The 22,034-nt window shown below is 41.4% G+C and overlaps 1 protein-coding gene across 2 annotated transcripts in view; it reads left to right on the forward strand.

Moving 5' to 3' along the window:
• Nucleotides 1-5,178: 5,178 nt before the first annotated feature.
• Nucleotides 5,179-22,034, forward strand: part of AMMECR1 (AMMECR nuclear protein 1) — a 111,758-nt gene continuing 94,902 nt past the window's right edge. For both annotated transcript variants that reach the window (XM_081808413.1, XM_081808414.1), the window contains exon 1: nt 5,179-5,677. In XM_081808413.1, the coding sequence (XP_081664539.1) occupies nt 5,205-5,677 (473 nt within the window). In that variant the 5' untranslated portion in view covers nt 5,179-5,204. The remainder of the gene's footprint in view (nt 5,678-22,034) is intronic.

The following is a 22,034-nucleotide window of genomic DNA, read 5'->3' on the forward strand; positions in this document are numbered from 1 at the left end:
AAATAAGGCAGCCAGAAAAGGACAGATATCGTATGGTCCCATTTATATTAAATGTCCAGAACAGGCAAATCTATAAGAACAGAAAGTAGACTATTGGTTTCCAGGGGCTAGGGGGAGTGGGAGGAAACGGAAAGTGACTGCTAATGGGTATGGGGTTTTCTGGGAGATGGTGAAATTGTTCCAGTAAGTAAATAAGAAGAGATGGCTGAGTATCTGACACAATCACTGTGCATTGCCCATGCTGAGTGAATAAACTGTAAACTATGGACATTTAAGCCATGGATAGAGTGGGGCACAATGAGCTACACTTCAGCCAGGATCCAGCCAAGGTTATAGAACTCCAATCTGCCCCCTCTTCACTGCCATGAGTGAGTTTTAACTTTAAATTGAATATTTGCCCAGAAGGGACTTCTAATTCAGAGCTTATTTTCTATATTTTAAGTGACAACGTTACTCCTCACCTGTCCATAACTGTGCTGCCAGGGAACTGGAATAGGTGTTCCAGAACATGAGGATAGCAGTTATAGAAAAATAACTATATGTCTATAATTAAATATAGAGGTGGAGCACAGTTGTGGTATATACATTTTTACGCCCCATTATATGCCTAGAGAAGAGATGAAGTCTTTAAGGAAGAGAGAAAAGAGAAAAAGAGTTAAGCAAAGAGTAGCCAAACTACAGAAGACACCTTCGTTTTACTTGCACATGACCCCTCTCACTGCCCAAATTAATACTCTTTTTGATCATCTCCTCCCGAAAAAGCTTCCCTTTCCAAGCTACAACTAATGAGTTTTGTTAATTCTTCTACATTTGGTGTAGATATTAGCATATCTAAATCTCATTAAGGAGTTTGTATAACTTTGTCTCAAGGAAATAGCAAGCAAAACAACATTCAATTAGCCTGCACTCCAGTTGACCGTAGAAGATATAAATGAAACAAGTAGAAAACAGTCCAGGGGCGCCTGGGTGGCTCAGTCATTAAGCGTCTGCCTTCGGCTCAGGTCATGATCCCAGGGTCCTGGGATCGAGCCCCGCATCGGGCTCCCTGCTCGGCCAGGAGCCTGCTTCTCCCTCTCCCACTCCCCCTGCTTGTGTTCCCTCTCTAGCTGTCTCTCTCTCTCTGTGTGTCAAATAAATAAATACAATCTTTAATTAAAAAAAAAAAAGAAAACAGTCCAAAGTAGATCCTGGTCCTTTGGCTCATTAAGGTGTTGTTCATGAGATAAAGAAAGGACCCACGAGGGAAGATCTGTTTTGTCATGAAGAAAACAAAATGTGGGTCATCAATCTGAATTGAAAAGTAGGTAAAGAATCCCGGTATTTATTTGCATATTCATTCCACTATAAAAGGAAACTAATCACCACCTCCACTACTACAACCATGTGTTGTGTGTGTACAAGGTTAGATCAAAGTGGTAGCTAATAATATTACATTTTGCAGTTGTTCAAGGATGACAGTTGAGAAAGTTTGATGACAGAGGATAAAAATAACACTTGTTTGGTCATAAATGGAAGTTTTTTTTTTTCATTGAACTATGTGCACATTCTTCGTCCCACCCACAGCCCCAGAAACCTAAGAAAATAATTTTGCCACATTAATAAGTTTTCGCTACCTGATCAAATTATAATAATTCTCTTTTTTCCTGAAATTAAAAAAAAAATAACTATATTTGTAAACCTGTGGCCACATTGAGGTAATGATAAAATAATCAGTAACTATTGGGTTAAATTCAATTTCGAGTTTAACCACAGAGCGAATAATGTGCATAACCTTTGTTCAGGCAGTTTTTCACAGTTGTATAACAAAACATTTGACAAGAGTTAGTTAATAGCCATTCAGAGGCAGATGAAGAAGCAGAAATGCTTATAGTTTGAATGTGCTTTGTTGACAAAGAGAGGGATGGCCTATTTATTTTTTATTTTTTTATTTAAAAGGAACATGGAATCTTTACCTCCCAGCTTGACAGTTGGTTGCAAAAAGCAGAAGACACCTGAACGTTTCCTCTGGAGGGTATTATCACTTCACTCCAGCGTCAGCGGCGGTAGAAACACATGTGCTCTATCACACTTTGACCTTTACACTTAAAGTCAAGAGAATCCTGAGCAAGGTCAGTTTTCCCATCTAGTGTACACTTTGCTGAGATGTAAAACAAACAAACAAACAAGAAAGCAACTGAAAACCCATTTTCACAGAATTTGATCTGTAGATTTCACTTATGTTTGAATGAAATAAGTTTATTTCTACACCGGTGACTTTGCAAGAAAACGAGGCCAGGAGAGGCATTTCCTCAAAGGCTAAAAGGAGGCATTACCACCACTCCACTACTTGCCAGGGGATTTGCAAAGCTTGTTGAGGCTCAAGGTTAGTATGGGAGATGAGCCAGGCTCAGAAGTTAACACAGAGAAAAAGGTTAGTGGTTTCTGTTTTTTTTTTTTTTTTTTCCACTTTGAGCCAGCCAATACAACAAAGTGCTTGAGATCGTAACTCCTAGTGGTCAGGTAATGGTGTGTTTTCTGCAACAATCATGTTTGGGTTTGTCTATTTTCTTTATGCTTGTGAGGCTTGAAATTGGCATTTAAAATCCTTGGGGGAAAAGCTATTTTTGTAATTCAGCTGGGATGTCCTTGTCTCAGGGTTTCCCATTGCATCAGTCCCTTAGCCTGGTACGATAGCCATGATAGTGCTGTGTCTTTTAGATGAGGTGCAGAAATAAGGACATGATTATGGTGCTTATTAAAGATTCCTTGCTATTTTCACGAGAGTAGGGGCGTTAGACTCTTGTCTACTGGCCAAATTCTAAATTGGGAGATTACGTTCTGCTTTCCTAAATTTCCCGAGTAGAAGCAGCCATCCATGGTATCCTACTTTGCTTCCTTTGCTCAACTGTTGTGCGATATCACTGAATGGCACTGGTTTTCTACTCCAGAAGTGTTCACTTCTTAGTGGAGTGGTGAGTAAATCAGTACCTATTGTCTGCTATTGTATTTGACCCAGTTGCAAACAAATTAAAAGGTAAGCTCTGATAGTTAAGGATAAAGTACAAACAAAACAAAACACCCTAACAGTGTACCAGTTGTCATGTAACATTTAAAAAAAAAAATTAATGCTTTTTTTTTTAACTCCACTAGTAGTGGACAATGGATTGTTATTTGCCTCAAACAGGAGGATAGTTCTAACAGAGATGATGAGGTTTGAGAAGATGAGATCATGTACCACAAACCAGTTAACCCCTCTCTTTTGTCGTTAGGCTGCATGGAGCCATTCTCGATAGCTGATCTACTTCGTAAAATCTCATTTTAAGGAGGTTTTTCATCTTTCCTTCTTAACATTTCGTGTTTCTCAATCTTTCCACGACAATAAAGTTCTTATTTTTGTTTAACCTCCATCCCACCCACTGTAGTTTTAATGTCCCCATCTTCTATCCATCGCTAACCTTGCTATCACATAGTGGTATTGAGGGGCAGTATGGCACAATGGTATGGTTTTTGAAATCAGCCATTTAAATCCTTGCTCGATAACTTTCTAGGTGTGTGATGTTGAGCAAGTAACTTCTGAGGTTCAATTTCCTCATCTGTAAATGAGCAACCTCAAAGGGTTACTCTGAAGATCAAATGAGGTAATGTATTATTTTGAAGGGTGGTGGGGTAAGGCAAGGCATAGTAGTCAGCACCTGAAAAGTGCTCGATAAATAATAGTTATTTATTGGATTGTGTACACGGATCTGACTTAATTCATGAACTCTTTGAGAGTGGGAAGCATACCTCCTGGATTTCGACATAAGTACAGTGTCGTGCACATAGGATGGTGCAGAGGCTCAATATTTATTGCATGAATAAACTTTTTTTCCTCCTGAGTGGAATGAACAGCCCTCAGCTATTTGCAAGATCCCACACATTTAGCTCAAAGGTGACAAAATCAATCAATCCTCTGATGTCTCCAAATCTACAGACACTTGCCTTTGTCTAGATGTTATGGTATGGTGTAGACACAACGCAAATAACTCACACTTTCTGTTTCCATCAGGCTAATTTCTATGAATGTTAGCACTTGATTTGTCTTAGGTGCCCAGAATGGGGCTGACTCAATCACACACCTCCTCATTCATTCAAGCATCCTTTGATTGAGAAATTTTTTAAATGAATACTAAGAACTATCTAATTATATACCAGAACAAAACCTTTCAACTTGTGACTAAGTGCACTACCTGCCCTATTTACCTGTAAGATCTGTGCTGAATACAGATATTTTTCTAATTGCTTTGCTCCCAAGCCAAAACAAACAAACAAACAAACAAACAAACAGAACAATAACCTACCGCAGCAAGTTCCAGAGCACAAACAACATCTTTGAACTGGGGAGGTGTTGGTTAGGAATTTCTTTTTTTGCTTTTAAAAACGTTTGCACGGGGCTGGGAGAGAGGGAAAGTTGGAACAAGGGAGGGGTATACAGATTCAACCAAGCTTGAACATTTGTCAATAAGGAAAGAGTATTCCTCTTTACCATACATAATCTTGGAAAACCCCGGGTGCGTGCTTAGGTGGGTACTAAAGCGACCGCAGTGTGGCCATTTCCCCGACTGCTTTGTATATACTTTATAGGGGCGGTCTCAGGTATGGAGCTCCAAGCACCTGCTTGCTCAGCTCCGGCAGTTAGGAAACCAGCGTATTTGAGGCCGGTGGCTCAGGTTTCACGTAACTCGGCTCAAGTGTCACTAACACTATGTGCAGTGCCGGTCATCGAGCTGTGCTTTGGGACTCGGATACTTAACTTCGGACTTTCTTCTTTCTCTCCCCCCCCAACTAGTTTTCCTTTCCCTTCTTCCTCCCTGGGCGTGCCCACCTCCTTCCTTTGCTCCTACTCTCCACTTTCGCGTTCTCGTTTCCTTCTCCTTCCTTTCTAGTGGGCTTCCCGTCTTTCCTCCATCCTCGGAGGGCCACAGGGCTCGAGGCTGCGGCTCGGCGGAGGCGCGAGTCCCGCGGGACAGGCGCGAGGGGCCGAGCGGCGAAAGCGCGGGGCGCGCGCCAGGCCGAGGGCGCGCGCGGGGCAGCCGCGTGGCCGGGCGGCCGGCCGGGAAGCGGCGCGCGCGCGCGCCCTGCGAGCCCCTGGCGCGCCCCCGGCGGCCGGGGCCGCAGCGTGCTCGCCCCCGCCGCCAGCTCGCCTCACTTATGGGTCGGAAGCGCTGCGTGGGGGAGACTGTTCCAAGATGGCGGCGGGTTGCTGCGGGGTGAAGAAGCAGAAACTGTCCAGTTCGCCCCCCTCTGGCTCGGGTGGCGGTGGTGGCGCCTCCTCCTCCTCCCACTGCAGCGGAGAGAGCCAGTGCCGAGCTGGGGAGCTGGGACTAGGAGGCGCCGGCACGCGGCTCAACGGGCTGGGAGGTCTAGCCGGAGGAGGTAGCGGCAGCGGCTGTACCCTCTCTCCCCCCCAGGGCTGCGGCGGCGGCGGCGGGGGGATTTCCCTGTCGCCACCTCCGAGCTGCGGAGTGGGGACCCTACTTTCTACCCCGGCCGCCGCCACCTCTTCCTCGCCCTCCTTGTCGTCCGCCGCCTCGTCCTCATCGCCCGGCTCCCGGAAGATGGTGGTGTCAGCGGAGATGTGCTGCTTTTGCTTCGATGTGCTCTACTGTCACCTGTACGGATACCAGCAGCCCCGGACCCCCCGGTTCACCAACGAGCCCTAGTGAGTACCGTGCCCTCCGCCGCTCTCTCTCTCTTGCGCTCGGGATGGGGCTCAGAGTTGAAGCAAAGTATGAGTCCGCCTCCCCGCCGGCGGCCGCCCCTGCCCCTCTCTCTGCCCGGGTCCCCGGAGCCACTCGACCTAAGTAAGGACACCCCGCGCTTTCTGCCCTCCGAGGCAGGCACCCCACACTTGGAACAGGGTGCTGCTGCAAGAGGTGGCTCACAGTTTCTCAAAGGTGTTCGCTTTCTCTTTGCGATAACTTCGAGGAGTTTTGACCCTTCCCTTCTCTCCTTCGCCACCCCGCGTCCCCACCGCCCTGGTTTTGGGGATCTGGATTACTCAAGGTGTTGACCTCTCCTCACTTTGGTTTCCATTTACCACACGTGAAAGCCCCGCCAGTATTCCCGCCCCGCGTGCCTTGCACAGGGAGAGTTACTATCCCACGGCAGGGTGAAAAATAGCAACTATCCAACTTCTGTTCTGCTAGTGATGGAACTTAGCTCCGGAGCTTATGAGGTTACCCGTCTTTTCCTTCGGGTTTCCTTGTGTCCTGGGGAGGGAGGTGGTTTTTTTTTAAAAACACATTTTCCCTTACTACCTATTTTTATCCGAACATACCCATTAAAATGTGTTTCTAGTGAAGCGCACCGCCAGCTCTCTCACATTTGAAGAGTGAGACCTTTTTTTTTTTAATTCCACCGTCTGGGTAATAGCTCATTCAAAAAGAGCTGTCCCCATAGAACCACTGTCAGTTTGTACATGAAGCGTGCATTCGCTTTTGTGTCAATTTCACTTTTAAGAAATCTGTGTTAGGCTCGACGATTTGAGAAATAGTTAAACAATCCAACAGTAAGTGTGTAGGAATTTTTATGTTTTCTTTTGGCTTGTACTTTCAGTTATTTTACCCTTCAAGTGTGTGGTTGAAATTGTTTAAAATAGCACTGTTACAGCTAAAAGCAGGTTAATTCTAATCCCCGTCCATTTGGATGTGTGGGAGATGGGGCATATGTTTTTTTTTTTTTAATGTGTAAACGGAGTGTAAACGGACTTGAGTTAAATGCTAGACAGAATGTAAAGCCCAAGGAAGGGCAGAATGACACAGAGGGCGATTGTTTTTATTATGAGTACTTTGCATCAACAACAACAAAAATGATAGAGAAAATTTTCAGTGAAACTTATACTGAAAACCATCAGCCCTTTTCCTTGCTAAGACAAGTGCCCCTTGTCCCCATATCATAAATACCTGAATTGATGTTCTTTTTAAACTGCTTTTCATTTTGTGAGATTAGAGGATTAGACTACTACTGGATAAGTATAAACACTTCTGCCTAGACTAAAAATATTAATATGTAAAGTGGAAATTGCAATAAAGTGTCCTGGAAATTGTAAATTTGTATTGTTTGTTTTCTTTGGCTTTAATGCTTTAAATGTATTTAATTTTGTATTTTTGCCACTCTTGTGGTCTGTGTATTTTCATTCAGACTTGGTTCATCTTTGGGCATTTATTCATAAAAAATGCATGAAAGAGCATCCAGAATGACACTTTGCCCAATAAATTAAATATCTTTATAAATTCCATAGTTTTAATTCTAGGAGCTTAAATCCTAAACCCACACCTTTACTTAGCCAATGTGTTTTTTGGTTAAGAAGTCAGATGCATTTAAAAGAGACTGCCATGTAAAAAAAAAAAAAAATCTATGAAATATTTATTAGCTTGAGTCACTTATTTGTGACTTTTTTGTCTTCTCTTGGATGTCTATGATGTATTAAAGCCAGTCGTGGGATGATACATAGGTTGGCTCTGCAAAGTCATGGGACTGCAAAAATTCACTCCTGTTCAGTTACATGAGTTTGGCAAAGGCTGTTTTACTATTCACGCTCCATTGCTCCAAAGCATATGAGAACACACTTTTCAGGAGGTGCTATTTTCACACATTTTAAAGTGAGTTTGGGTTAACTGAATGACTGTAACAAGAAGTTTAAAAGGAAAGTGAGCTTGACCAGTTCATACAAAAAATGCTTTTTGAAAATGTCATCTCAACAGTGGCTACTTTGCACATGTGTTTAGGTATTGCTTGTCTTCGAATACCCCATCCGCTGGATTTCTTTTTCATGGAACTAAACAGACCAAATAAGGCACACTTTTGACCGCTGGGGATATGTCGAAACGATGGTGGAAGAATAATAACCATTATCATTTAGCAGGCCTTGAATGTATCGTGTGTTCAACAAAACAACTAACTTAGAAGAGACACTGAACGTGACCAAGGGGAGAACGAAAGTTTGCTTAAGTGGAAAGAGGACTGCATCTTATCTTCATTTATCTTAAAGTCATTTTTGAGGTGTGCTGTGGAAAATTCAAGAAAATGTCTTAAAAGCAGTGTTTGATTATGGGAGTCAAATAACTTGACGGTGCCTTAGTAACCACCACACATTTTCTGTTTTACATATCACATATTTAATAGCCTCACGTACTTATTAGCGGCTTTGTGCTGGGGGGCATAAGCTGTAAATAGACATATTTCTTTTTTTCCCAGACCCTGAGTTACTAGTATCATGTCATGAGCAGCAGTGTTTCAGGTCTTGTCTCTGCTTCCCCCCCACCCCAACACACACCCCAGAAGACAGGCTTTCAACAAATCAGATTCTCCTGTGTCAAAACACACCGCTTTCATCCCTTCCCAGAACCTTCTCTGTCAACATGTCTGTAACTAGTGAAATCTGCCTTGTATAGGTTCAAAAGTTGTTGATTGAGCAGTTACCCTTCCATTCTGAAGGGTTATTAGAAATTTCCTCTGTCCGTTTCAGGTTCAAGGAGGGGATGCCAATATGTGGACAGGCTGTAGGGTACAAATTCTTCTTCACTGTTGGCTTCTGTTTGTTGGAGCATCTTCCTCATTGCACAGAGGTAGCAGTAGCTACAGCTTGGGAGGACAGTGAAAACTTGTTTAATGGAGGACACATGACATTCGCGTTAAAAGTGAGGACTGCATTACTAAATCCTCGGTCTCGGTTCTCCAGGCACATTTGCCCACAGAAATCAGGTTTGAGATGTGATTTTAAAAATGACTTGAGGTGCATTTTATTCTTCAAAACCAGAGCTCTTGGATTCATATGTGGGAACCCAGATAGCCACATTATAGGAAACCATTTGCTACAATAAAGGGATCCACTGTGCCAGGTGTGGGGGCCAGTTAGACTCCACAGCAGCCGTTCTCCACTCGGGCCGCACATTCGAACCACTGGGGAATTATTAAAAATGTGGAGACCTGGGTCACAAGCCCAGAGATTCCGATTTAATTGGTCTTGGATGGGGCCCGGACATCAGGATTATTAAAAGCTCCTCAGGTGATTTTGAACGTGCAGCTGAGGCAGAGAACCACTGGTCGTACCGTATTCGACTAGCCCTCTCGCCTGAGATTCAGATTAATTTGGTCTGGGGTGGTGCCTGGGAACCTGTATTTTATAAACACCCTGGGTCATTTCGGTAAACCACCGGTTTCGGAAAACCCTTGCAGTGTGGTCTGCACAAGACCTGACCTGGGAGCTGCTTTGGAATGGAGGCTCTCAGGTCACCCCTCAGACCGGCTGAATTTTAACAAGCTCCCCAGGTGATTCTTCCGCACATTAAAGTTTGAAGAGGAGTGGTTCTCCAACTTTAGAGTACATCATAATCTCCTGTAGTGCTTGTTAAAACACAAATTGCTGGGCCCCATTCCCAGAGTTTTGGATTCAGTCGGTCTGGGGTGGGGCCGTGAATTTGCATTTCTAACAAGCTCCCTGGTGATGCTGCCACAGTTCCCAGGACCACACGGTGAGACCCCCTGGGTTAGAGAAGTGAGGACCTCAGTAACGTAGTGCAGCAACTGTAAGGGAATGGCAATTTTCCCTGCCAGTTTCCAGTAGAGAACTTCCTGTTTCCATGTCACCAGCCTTTGTCATGTTCTCTCTAACTTAGCAAACTGGGAGATCGAATGCTGCCAAGATCCTAGTAAGAGTCCCAGGTTCTTGGGATGGTGTCAGTCTGAGGTGGGGGGAGGGGTGGCTGTTGGAAACCGGTGGTATGATTTTAGGTCTTTTTTTTTTTTTCCCCCAGAAATGTTAAACGCGAAGGGCACCTTTTAGGAGTTAAAAACAGCATAAATATGATCTCTTAAAGTGAGTTGTATTGATTTTGATGAGTAAAGCCCCCTTCTGTTGCCGTAAAAAATGCTTTGATGATTAGCTCACTAAATAACACGTTGTGATAAGATTTTAAAAGCTTTTCCTTACACTTACGCTTGCTGGATTGGATTTTAAGAATTTCCCTCATTAACAAAGAAATATAAAAGGATCCTGCCAAGGCACTGGGATTGTTCAGTCTTATATTTTTAATGCTGTGTTGCATGTCACGTCCCATGAACTATTTGTTTTAATCTTCTTACCACCTTTGAAGTTAATGCACTACTACATTTTGTATAGACCATGGCACATAAAAGATACTTTACCATTAACATCAATAATACAGTTTTCCATCGCAGTAAATAAAATATAATTTAAAAAAAAATCCACTCCTGGATATGCAGTTCTTGAGAGATTCTGATTAGGTGTTTGAATGGTTAACTCTTTCTTGTCTTGTCACAGTAGTCAAATTACTGTTTCCCAGTGTGCTTGGGAAGAATTGGGTTGTTTTAGAAAGGTGAAGCAAGCACTTTGTTTCACCAGAATAGTAACACTCCTATGACATGTTCGTTAAAAAGGTGATTTGATAATGCAGCTCAGGTCAAAGTGATATTAATACAGCATTTTAAACACATATTTCTATTATGTCTTTTTTTTTTTTAATGAAGACTGAGCAGAATAGCTGGAAGGTTTATCTGTCTATCGCAGATGATGCTACTAGGCCTCCACAGATTTCCTCATCCATGCTATAGCATAATGGCCATAATGTATAGTTTTTCTTCACACACAAAAAACAAAACAACGACATGTATTGTCTGGAAAATTGTTGAGCATCTTTGAAGGTATTTTATGGGTTGTTTTTCAACAATGTTGATTTTCATTGGAAGGCAGTCTGGTGTCCTCTCTTACTGAGAGAAAAGAAAGAAGGCACGCCCCCAGTTGTCATTATGCTGTAAAAACAGCCAGTGACTGAAATGGGAGGATGTAGAAATATAAATTACAAAATTATTTTTATATCCATGCATAAAGGTGTATGTAGGACAAGGTATATTTAGTTAAAAAGAAAAACTCAATGCTTATTTTACCTTCTCCCCCATATGGCCAAAGGGAGTGATAATCTAGCTCATAATTTCGCTTGCTTATGAATTGTGTTTGTGCGGCATTCAGGTCGCAGCTAGTGGGTGGCAACGAAGAAGGAGTCTTTGCTGGGATCTCTCAGTCCAATGGGAAGAAAGACCACTACTGAGAAAGTGAAAAATGCTCTGTTAGCCCATATGCATGAGTAGTTTTTTTTCCCCCTCAGTATGTGTTTCTTAGAGAAATACTAGCATTCACATTGTTGTCTTTAGAAAACCGTTCACTTTTTGAAATTGTATTTGTGTTAAGACACTGTAATGTATTACCGCAAAGGATTATGATTTTGTGCTTCCCGTTTATAGACCACCTTACTTTTTGAGAATGTATATGTGTGAAATGCTAAAACTTGTGCAATGAGATTAGTCAAAGTTCCCTATTTCAATAGGCGTTATTCTGTTCTCTCAATGTCACACATGCTTGCCTGTTTTAAAGCAGCACAATGACCATGGCTTTTACATTTAAATTTTCTTCAATAGTCTTTTTTTTTTTTCCCCTGAACTTGTGTAATAATGTCTCTTTTTGATACTGTTCTGAATCAATTAAGCTAAGTGAGGACCAGCAGTAAAAGCCAGGGGCTGCCAAGAATGGACCTTCAATGTGTAAGCTGTCTTTCCACGATCAGTAATTGGGCAGTTGCTCACAGGACACTGGAGACAGTGTGGGAAGCCAGTGGTTGTGTAGGTGGGAAGAGTAGATTCCCCAACAGTAAACTTCTTTAGAGTTTGAGCTACTAAGAGCAGAAACGAGCCACAAGCTTATGTAGTAGAAATAAGAGAGCCTGAAGGAAGAAGTGTGGTGTAATAGTGCAGTTGGTTGGGTGGAGCATAGTTTATGTTTGGTCCAATGATAAGTGGCATCTTTTCTATCCAGTGTGGGTGTATTTTCTGCAGTTCTTAATGTATCATACTTTCAAACTTGCTCAACCTTAAAAATGTTAGTTTTGAGGAGCTGGGTGGAAATTATATGTCACTGGGGAAAAAAACCTGTTATTTCTTTTAGCATATACATTATGCTGAGTTCCATGGCTGGAAACCAGAGAAGTCGCTCTATCCTCACAGAGCTTCCAGTCTTGTTCAAGGTATGACACAGACATCAGAGTCGCTTGAAATGCTGACAGTGCACTATGTACGTGATTGTAGATGAAGTTAAAAAATGGGAAACAGCGTACATCAGCATGGTGATGCCGTGGAAAAAAGGAGTGGTCAGGAAAAAGGCTTTTGGGAAGAGGATGACTTTTGAGCCAAGTTCTGAAATGGCAAAGGGGCAGAAATTACTGGTGAAGAGTCTGGTATGACCGGTAGGTCTTGAAGTCTTCCTGGCAGTTCTTGAACTCATTGCTCACCACCACACCCCTTATCACAGCACTTGGGGATTCTCAGCAGCTGTCTTCAGCCAGCAACTTGCACGCCCAGCATTCTCCATACCACCCTCTTGCTCTGGTCTCAAAGATCAGAAAACTTCAAGGAAATTACAAGTAGCCTTTTGTCTTGGGAACCCTCTGGGAAGGCTGGATAAGAGATACTGGATCTGATTATGGTCTCTCACATGAGGAGGAGAACAGTACTGGCAGAAGAGTCCTCCAGGACCTAAGATGACTTGGAAGGAGAAGAGTCTCACGGTAGAGGAGACCAGCTAGGCTTGAGGTTCCGAGGGCGCTAGGAAAACGGGCATTGGAAAAGTAGGGGAGCCACTCCAGGGGCAGAGTTCATGAATATAGGAATGTTGCAAAATCAAGAAATGGAAGAAGTTATCAGCAGATGCAGGGACTCGCACTCCAGGGCCAGCTTTTGTGTAGGAGTAGAAAGCTTGCAGCTCACCTGTTTCTTGGCTGCCATCCTTGCCTCTTCTTTTCTTGGCTCTGTGCCTAGCTATTCTTGTGCTCAGGAAAAGTTTGTTCAACAGCTCAGTTGGAATGGCTATGAAATTTGATCACAAGTGTAAGAACCTCCCCTTCCCCCTCTTCATCTATGCCCAAATGTATCTATCTAATTTGAGAGAAAGGAGAAGAAGACACGTTGGTTTATAGAATTCACATCAAGTATAAAGATAGCTCAGATAGCTTTTGGGCGAGGACCTGAAATTAGGGGACTGCATGTAAGTAAAGAGGCATTGTAGAAAAAAAAATTCGACCAAATTCCCATTGCTGGGGGAAGTGAAGCGGGGAGAGGCTTTGAACCTAATTCAGAGTTTACAAGCCCGAGGAACCAGGAGGATTGTGGTGCCACTAAAAAGCAGGGAGGTGAAGGAATGGGAAGAAAAAACCAGTTGGTCAGGCGAAATCAGATTTTTTATTATGTGTTTTTCAAGTGTCGGCAGTTATCCAGCGTCATTTCTTTTTCAATTAACAGAACCACAGAGCAGCGACAGAACTATTGTGACGATTTGGTCAGTCTCCTGGATCTCTCCAGCCTCCCCTGCCCCAGTTGTGACTTTGAATGCTCAGATGGGTAGAGATCAGTGGTAGTTTTCAGCTTTGTATTGCTAGTAAAAATACCTGACAGTATGTTGGGTTTCCCTAATGTAGCTTTACATATTATACATATTATATATCATCAATTTGTACAGCGGCCAGCGACTCTTAGATTTCCTTAGTGTGTATCTTAGCACAGCGTTCAGCAAAATACAGCCTCATGGAGAACCATCTCAAGAATTTTTAGTTTCAGATGTGAATTAAAGGAAATTTCTGAAGGACTGCAAGTACTGCCTGGTACTCGATTCTAGGTCCTGTATCCTCAGGCTTAGAAAGTAAAGGAATCAAGCTGGATCCATTTGCAGCTTTGCTGACAAGGAAGGATAGATGCTATCAGTGGACAAGATCAGCCATGTTGCTTTGTGATCATTGTGATCTACAGTGGATGGGCAAATGTGAAAAGTTCTACTTGAGTCCAGGCCTACTAATATTAGTTTTTGTTTGTTTTTTTAAATAAGGTCTGTGATGGTCTTGATGATTCTTGCCTTTCCCCTGTTTCATTTTACAGATAATCCACACTGTGACCCAAAGCCACATGCAATGCTGGGAGAGCACAGTTGACTGTATTATGCAATATCCTGCCAGAAGATGCTGACCAGCTCTCTAGTAATGGAAAGTAGTGAGATTGACTTAACAGCCTGTGTAGCTTGCCTTGCCATTCCATATATTTTCTGTAAGCATATGACATGCAATTCTAGTAACGTATCTTATGGTGAGATTTTGGATTGCTGCAAGGTCTTAACACCAAATTCTGCTTTGCTTCGGGCCTTAGTGGGTCTTTGAGTCATTCTCTTAGAACGGAATCTATGGAAAAATTGGTTTTTGTGCTGTCAGCCTCCAGGTCCCACAGCACTGTGACGGCCTCAAAGAGATGCTTGTGTGCTGGTCACACCGGTGTGCTGCTTCTCTGTGACATTGTTACTGCGTGTGTAGCCTAGCGACTGTACAGGCCTAGGTGGTTTGGGGTACAAATAAGTTATATAGCTGGGGAAACTTGGGCCTCAGTACATACCTCACTGTAGCAAGGGAAATACCTTTTGTATCCTGATTTTGAACAGCGGTGAGGTAAGTGTGTAGATGATGGGTGCATTTTTTACATCCTTTGCAAATTGTTATTTGGTAAGTGGAAGATGGTGTTGGTGATTTAGTCAGTAAAGGAGAACCTCATGAAGTCTTCTGGCCTTTTTCCATGTTAGAGTATGGCCCTCAGTGCATTTTATGAAGTTTCCCATGATTAAGACAAATAAACAAACAACTTTGCACACTTCTTTGGCGCTACAAACCAAAAACTTGCCGCCAGCCTGGCCACTGAGTTCGTGGAATAGCTCTTTGATGTCAGGACGAGGTGCCCGGTAGTCAGTGGTTAAAATTGTTTGTTCAGTTCATGGGCCCATCTACCCCACCCTCTTGTCAATTCAGAAAACCCTCACAAGAACAAATGGGAATGATACCGCTTCTATTTCTCTGACACTAATGAGGCAATGTGTGGTTTGTGGTGTGTTTTACTCCACAGACTCCTCTAATCATTGCCCTGTTTGGCAACTTGTTTTGCAGAAAGCCACTCTTTCACACTGTGAAAGCATTAGCTCTGTGGAGAAGGAGAGTCACATAGAGCCGGAGGCAGGACTAGAGGGCGCGTGGGAGCCAGGGAGGGAGAAAAACACAACCGTAGTCAAGTGAGGTAAAGCCTGAATTCAGGGCGGAAAAAGGAGACTTGAGTGCCCGGTCTGGAGTAGAGCTGCTCCAACAGGCATATTTCACGCTTTACAATCCTGGGTGTCCCTCCTTCACAACAAGCAGCTATGGTGCTCTTGTTAAAAAAAATATATAAATATATTCCTACCAGAAACAGATGCACAGCAGAAAGTTTAGCTATACAAGAAGACTTGCATATGCATCCCTGAGTACTTCCAAGAGACCATGTTGAAATGAGAATGAGGCCTCTGGGCAAGTTTGGGGGCCATGGGACAAGTAGCTTAAGTATACCCCAAACAGATAAATGTAACCACTCTCTGATCATGATCCTTTCTGTTTCTTGACTTGTCAGTGAACATAATTGTAAATCCTCAGATACTCAGATGTGTCTTACTTTCAGGTCTGTATTGAGGTGGTAATAGATGGATGAAGTTCTGTTTATAGAGCTTGCTGACAGTCATTCTCCATAACAGAGATTATGGAACGGATAATATTAAAGGATAGACTCCGCTGTAATTTCTGACTGCAGGATGCAGTCAACAGGAGGGCATTCTATTGATCATATCGTGTCTTCTGTAGCTTTTCTCCAGTGTGTCTCAACAGGGCCTGCTATGGTCAATCTTATTTGCAAGTTACATTCTCAGATTACTGGCGTGTCAGTCATTTTTGGTTAATCAGTTTCTCTTTAATCATACAGATGTATGATGCTTTTAGAAAATTGATTGATGTATTTATTTAGTGGTAAAAAACGCATAACATGAGACCTACCCTCTTTCCATATATATATATATATATTTTTTTTTTTTTAGAGAGAGCAGGGGTGGAGGGGCAGAGGGAGAGGGAGAAAGAATCTGAAGCAGGCTCCACGCTCAGCACAGAGCCCAGCACGGAGCTTGATCTCACAACCCCGAGATCATGACCTGAGCTGAAATCAGGAGGCAGACAGTTAACCGACTGAGCCACCCAAGTGCCCCTCTTTCCAAATTTTTAAGTGTACAGTACAATACTGATAACTATAAGCACCATGTTTAGCTTAGTTTTTGAAGGTGCACGATAGTGGCTCTACCTAAAGCAACTAATGTTTCATAAGAATTTTGGGAATCTTTTAAAAATTAATCTTACAAACATGTATAAGCACAGAGCTTATTTATGGGAAAGCTTAATTTAGGCTTTCAAGTATTTATTTTTCCAAACTTATTGAAAACTATGAGTAAACTAGATTAAAGGCATCTGAGTAAGAAATAACCAGTAAAAAATGTTTCAAACTAGTAGCGTGTCAGTTAGTATTTGACATGGCATTTATCATTTACTTTATTAGTATACTTAATAATACCACCTACCTGCATTTGAAAAGAACTGGATTTTCTAGCTTTCCTTGTAAATTGTTATTCCTATTCTCTGTCTTTTAGGGCTTTCTAATGAATTTGCTAATAATAATATAAGGAAACGTCTTTGACAGGTAGGAACTTTGCCCTTGCTTACCCACTCTTAATGGTGGAAGGGTGAAGGCAGAGAGAGAACATTCGTTTTGACAGTTGAACCTGATGTTTCTGAGGAAATGTGTTTTTTAGAGAGACGGAAAATTGGAAAACACCTTGCCTAATGGGCTATTATAAGTAAGGCCTTCTAAGTCCGTGTGTGTATATGTAAACCACGGTAGTTGAGCACTTCTTGAAATTGCTTCTTATTTGCTTTAACGAAAAGCTTATACCTAAAGGTGGTTAGTGGAGTACTCACTTTGTGAGCACATATACTAAGTGTGGTAGTGGAATCTGTGAAATAATAGATATGGTCAAGACTTGAAAGTTGTTTATTTGCCTCACTGTCTATACAACCTGTGTGAGATTCATTATCATTAGGAGAGGTACAGACATTTTTTAATATTATCACTGAGTTGTGACGTATTACTTTGGATTTTGGAGCAGTTTCTAACTTCTTCCATTTAGAGATGGCTTTACAGTTTTAGAGAAGAAAGAAGAATTCCCACTATGATTATCCCTTTGCTTGTAGACATTTTAGAGTGAGTGTTTGTTTAAGCTTCAAGATATATTTGCTAGCATTATCTTAAGTCAGTGTATCTTACATCAAAACCTACCATTCTCAGCTAGTACTCCTCTTAATATTGTAAATTCTAACATTTCAGTGCAGCAAGCGATATAGCGGTTGTGGGGGAGAGGCTCTATAAAATAGGCGTAAGCCATGCTTCCTGCCCTTAAAAAGCTTGCAGTCATACTGAGAAGACAAGATTCATGAAACAGATGATGAGGTCACATGATTTAATGGCTGAATAAATGATGGAGACAATGAGGCCTGTTAGAGTTTGGACAAAGACTAATGTGGGCTGGGATTATACAGGAGGGCTCCATGCACAAAGCAGGATTCAGGCTGGGTAGACCTTTCACAGAGGGATAAAGCATTCTAGACAGGGAAACAATTTAAAGACACAGCGGTCAGAATGAGCATTATATAGTAGTCAGTGGGTACTAATCAAAGGTATATTAAAGTCGGGGAGATCATAGCAAGAAAGGGGACCCCGTCAGGAGACTGTTGCTATAATTCAAGGATTGGAAAATGAAGGCCTGCCAGTTGACAATTTTAAGCTATTAATGGCCTGTGAATTGCCTCTTTCTTGGTAAAATTTTCCTTTTGTCCAGCTAATTATGCCTCAGCAGCTCCTTTAATGGCATGAATGTCATGAAGCCTGGACAAGAGACTGGGAAATAACACAAGCAGGAGTCTGCTGTGTAGACAGAGTGCTTTCGTTTATCAATAGACATTCAGCATAAGTCAGTTAGATTAACATTGGTTACATCACCCTCTGCCTGAGTGCCTTCTATGTTCTGTGTTCTTTTTTTTTCTTCTAAACTTCAGTGTCTCAGACATGAAGTTGAGGGAGTTGAGTACCAACAAAGATAATGTAATTTAAAAGTAAACTACCCTAATTATTACAGAGTTAAGTGGCTTTAAACCACTTTTTTCCTCCTTAAATTAATGAAGGAATTTTACTTGGATGTTATAAAAGTAACTCACATGAGGTAGGTACTGGCAATTATAATAATTATAGGAGAATTGTGTACTAATGATTGAATGATGTTATTTATTAAATTAGCTTCAACATCGATTAGTCTAAGGGGTATGTTCCTCAGGGTTCTTAACATGCCCTACTCGAGAATGCTACACCTCTAAGACACGGACTATGTAAGCAAAATCTGTAAAGGTTTCATAGTATTATTTAGAAACAAAATTTTAAAATGGTTTCCAGGATTACACTAAAACAGCATATTTTTTTTTTTATTTTATGTGTTGACCAACAGTTACCCTTTGAAAAAGAAGGAGCAAATTCTTAGTCTTTTTGTTGATGATTTGTCTTTAATTATATGAAGACATACGTTTAGAACCCAAAACTTTTTTAGGGATCACTGTAAAATTTCATTTCATTTCATTTCAGCAACTCTCTTCTTTTATCCCCCAGAATATGTTTCAGAATAGGAGAAAATTATTTCCTGTTAGATTGATCTCTGACAGGGTCTAGCCACATAGCCATGAATGTTGTGCCAATGTACTCAGGAAGTAAAAAAACAGCCTGGCACAGTGCTCATTAGCAGTGTTCTCTGCGTAGTCAGTTTAGGTTTTTTTATAAGTAAACGAGCTCTCCCTCATGTCATAGACTTGAATCATGAATAATCTGTAATTTGAATTACCTATTACTACAGTGAGGTAAAGAAATACCAGATGTTAAAATAGTGGTAGTGAAATATGTTTGAGTCCGAGCTTTTGAAGAAGAGACGGAGTTTGGCCTATGTCTGTGATCACGGACCCCTGCCACATAATAGGGTAGGAGGCCAAATGGAATCCAGTGGTTCTTAGGACAGACCACACAAAGGTCCATGATCACTTTCAATATGCTTAAAATCTTTATTAGCAAAGGTGAATACTCTCATCAAGGGAAGGAGAGGTGCGTTTGTTTATACAGGGTTGAACTATTGAGATGCCAATTTCACTTCTCACAGGCTTCAAACAATAGGCTTGTTACATGGGCAGTGGCCTCCATAGTGTAGAGCACAATCAAGGAAAAAAATAAGTCAGTGGTTTTCCGTTTTGGCTATGGCAAGAGAACAAGCAAGTCCTATTTTAAAGTGAAAAAATGGGTGTGGGTCCAAAGGGTCCTGGTTCCTGTCTCCATTGGCTGCTCTCAGAACCTTTGCCGTGTTTATTTCATTTCAGCCTAGAGAAATTCAGGTCAGTTTTTACAGAAGAGGAGCATTTTAGTCTTGAAGCTTTCTCTCATTTCCATGAAGAGTATAATTATTCACCATCCCATAATAACCATTTATTAACCCTTTACTGACTTAATGAACTTGCACCAGCCCAGCACGGCCACTGGTGCTGTCTTGTTCTCAGAATTGTTGTTATCTTTATTTAGTGTTTTTGACTCTTTATCTCTCCCACTCCAAAATTGAAGTATAAATCTAGGAAGATCCTTCTCTTCCCCTTCCTCAACATAATTTGTCTTTGGAGCTTTGTCATTTTTGAGAGCAGCAGTCTTAAATATCTGCAGACTTTGTAGCAACTGCATTAAATAATTTCTACCACTTAAATTTTAGCAGCGTTTACCACTTTGCATTATCTAGAAAGTTTACTGGTTCTGCTAGTCTTCCAATTTGGGTTGGAGGGTGTGGAGCGATGAGGACAGAGGTTGTAAATTTATGACTTCGAAATTTTTTCAAACAGCGGATTTGAATATCTAAAGGAGTGTGTTTAACTGGACTGATTTTGAATTCAGGGCAGTGTTAGATCTCAAAGATTTCTGGAAGTTTTTCTAGGGAGGTTTTGAAGCAGAGAATGAGAGATGTTCCATTGTGTTCCTTCCTGTGCCTTACCTGGAAGTAGATATCTTTGTGTCTGTATGTATAACTGACACTGTAAGATCTTTATGGATTTACTTGATATTGTTTGCTATTTGGAGACTCACCTGGCTATATGTAGCTATACACAGGAGGGACGTGTGTTTATGATTCTCAACGAGGTATGGCATAGGCTTTAATCACCTGCTTATCTTTTCCTCTATGATTCCATTCATATAGAATCTTGGAATACTTGGAAGCCTGTTTGGTACTATTTATTTTCTGCTCTTTTGTTTGTTTATTTTTTTAAGATTTTATTTATTCATTTGACAGAGAGAGAGTGCACAAGCTGGGGGAGTGGGAGAGGGAGAAGCAGGCTCCCTGCTGAGCAGGAAGCCCAATGTGGGGCTCCATCCCAGGATCCTGGGATCGTGACCTGAGTCGAAGGCAGACACTTAACTGACTGAGCCACCCAGGTGCCCCTGCTGTTTTGTTTTAAACTATAGGTTCCCATATGTTTAGATAAGTGCTTCTTTCCTAATATTTCTACAGTCAGGAATTCTTAGTCTACTGCCTAAGAATGGATTTTAGAGGTTCAGCAAACCACAGTGAATATCCTACATTTGGTGAAAAAAAAAGGAATACATTTATTTGTTTTTATGGAAATTCTTGATGTGTCTGTTCTCGCATTAATATAATTTAGATGAAGGAAAACAGATTTGAAGAAGCCTGACCCAAGGGATTTTAAGTTATCCCGAAAGCACAAATAATATTTTAGCATGTAATTTTCCTCATAAAATGTTTTATGGCAGACTTGTTTATGTCATAGTTCTGAGTCAAAGCTGAATTCAACACATTAGTCTTTAACTTATCCAAAATTAATATCTTCTGGCTAAGAACCAACACAGCTTTATGACTCTTAAACCATTTCCTTATATTAATCACCAGCTGTAGAAATGTGCTTTATTTGGGGGGCCATTTAAAAAAACAATTTTTTGTTCACTTCCTGAGTTATTGCATAGTTTACAATGCAAAGAAAACATCCAAGCATAGTTGGAAAGCAGGTTATACTTACTAATTTAGCAACTTATTCATACATATTAGCCTTAAAGTATACAAGGTTCAGATTCTTCAAATTACTGTCTCAGCAAAATGAAAAATTATTTAATCAAGGACTTTAATGGTTGCTCATAAATTCCTGAAATTGCAGATTTTAAGTCCATGAATTCTAAAGACATATAGTAGTGAAAACCTACCATGTTATATACCTTTTTTGTATGCTCATGCTGGTTTTAAAAAGTATGTATGGAATAGGACAGTGAAACTCTGAATGATGGCTTCATAAGTATCACTGAGACTACTGTTGATTTGAATGAGTGATTTCCTCTATATTAAGGATCTGTTCAATTTAAATTGGTTTTCTCAGACAAGATTTTAATGGCTTTGTAATCACTTTTTTTTTTAAGATTTTATTTATTTGAGAGAGAGAATAAGCAGGGGGAGGGAAAGGGACAAGCAGACTGCATGTTGAGTGTGGAGCCCCACACGGGGCTTGATCCCAGGACCCTGAGATCATGACCTGAGCTGAAATCAAGAGTTGGATGCTCAGCCGACTGAGCCACCCAGGCGCCCTGCTTTGTAATCCCTCTTACAGTGTTTTAAACATTTAGTGAGTGATTCTCAACATTTTTCTTCTTGCAACATGACTCTGTGCCCTGCATCATGATCCCTACACCCAAAGTTTTGTGTACAATTCCAGGTGCTACTCTAAGAGGGGCAGGTCAGTTATTTTGAAAGTATTATGTGTTTTGTACTCATTCTTCTCCCCACTTCACCTTCCCCTTCTCAAACACACACACACACACACACACACACACACACACACACACACACACACATATATGAGAAGGTTGTTTTCATATCATACCTGCAGCTAAATTCATTCAGGACCCCTGGAACTATCCAAATGAAGAACCACTTATAATATGTTTGACATCTCCCAATTTAGTATTAGGATAATGCTATCATTGTGGTCAAACTTTTTCATAAC

This window comes from Leptonychotes weddellii, chromosome X, assembly GCF_054177405.1.
Source record: "Leptonychotes weddellii isolate Sample4059 chromosome X, ASM5417740v2, whole genome shotgun sequence".
Taxonomy (NCBI): Eukaryota; Metazoa; Chordata; class Mammalia; order Carnivora; family Phocidae; genus Leptonychotes; species Leptonychotes weddellii.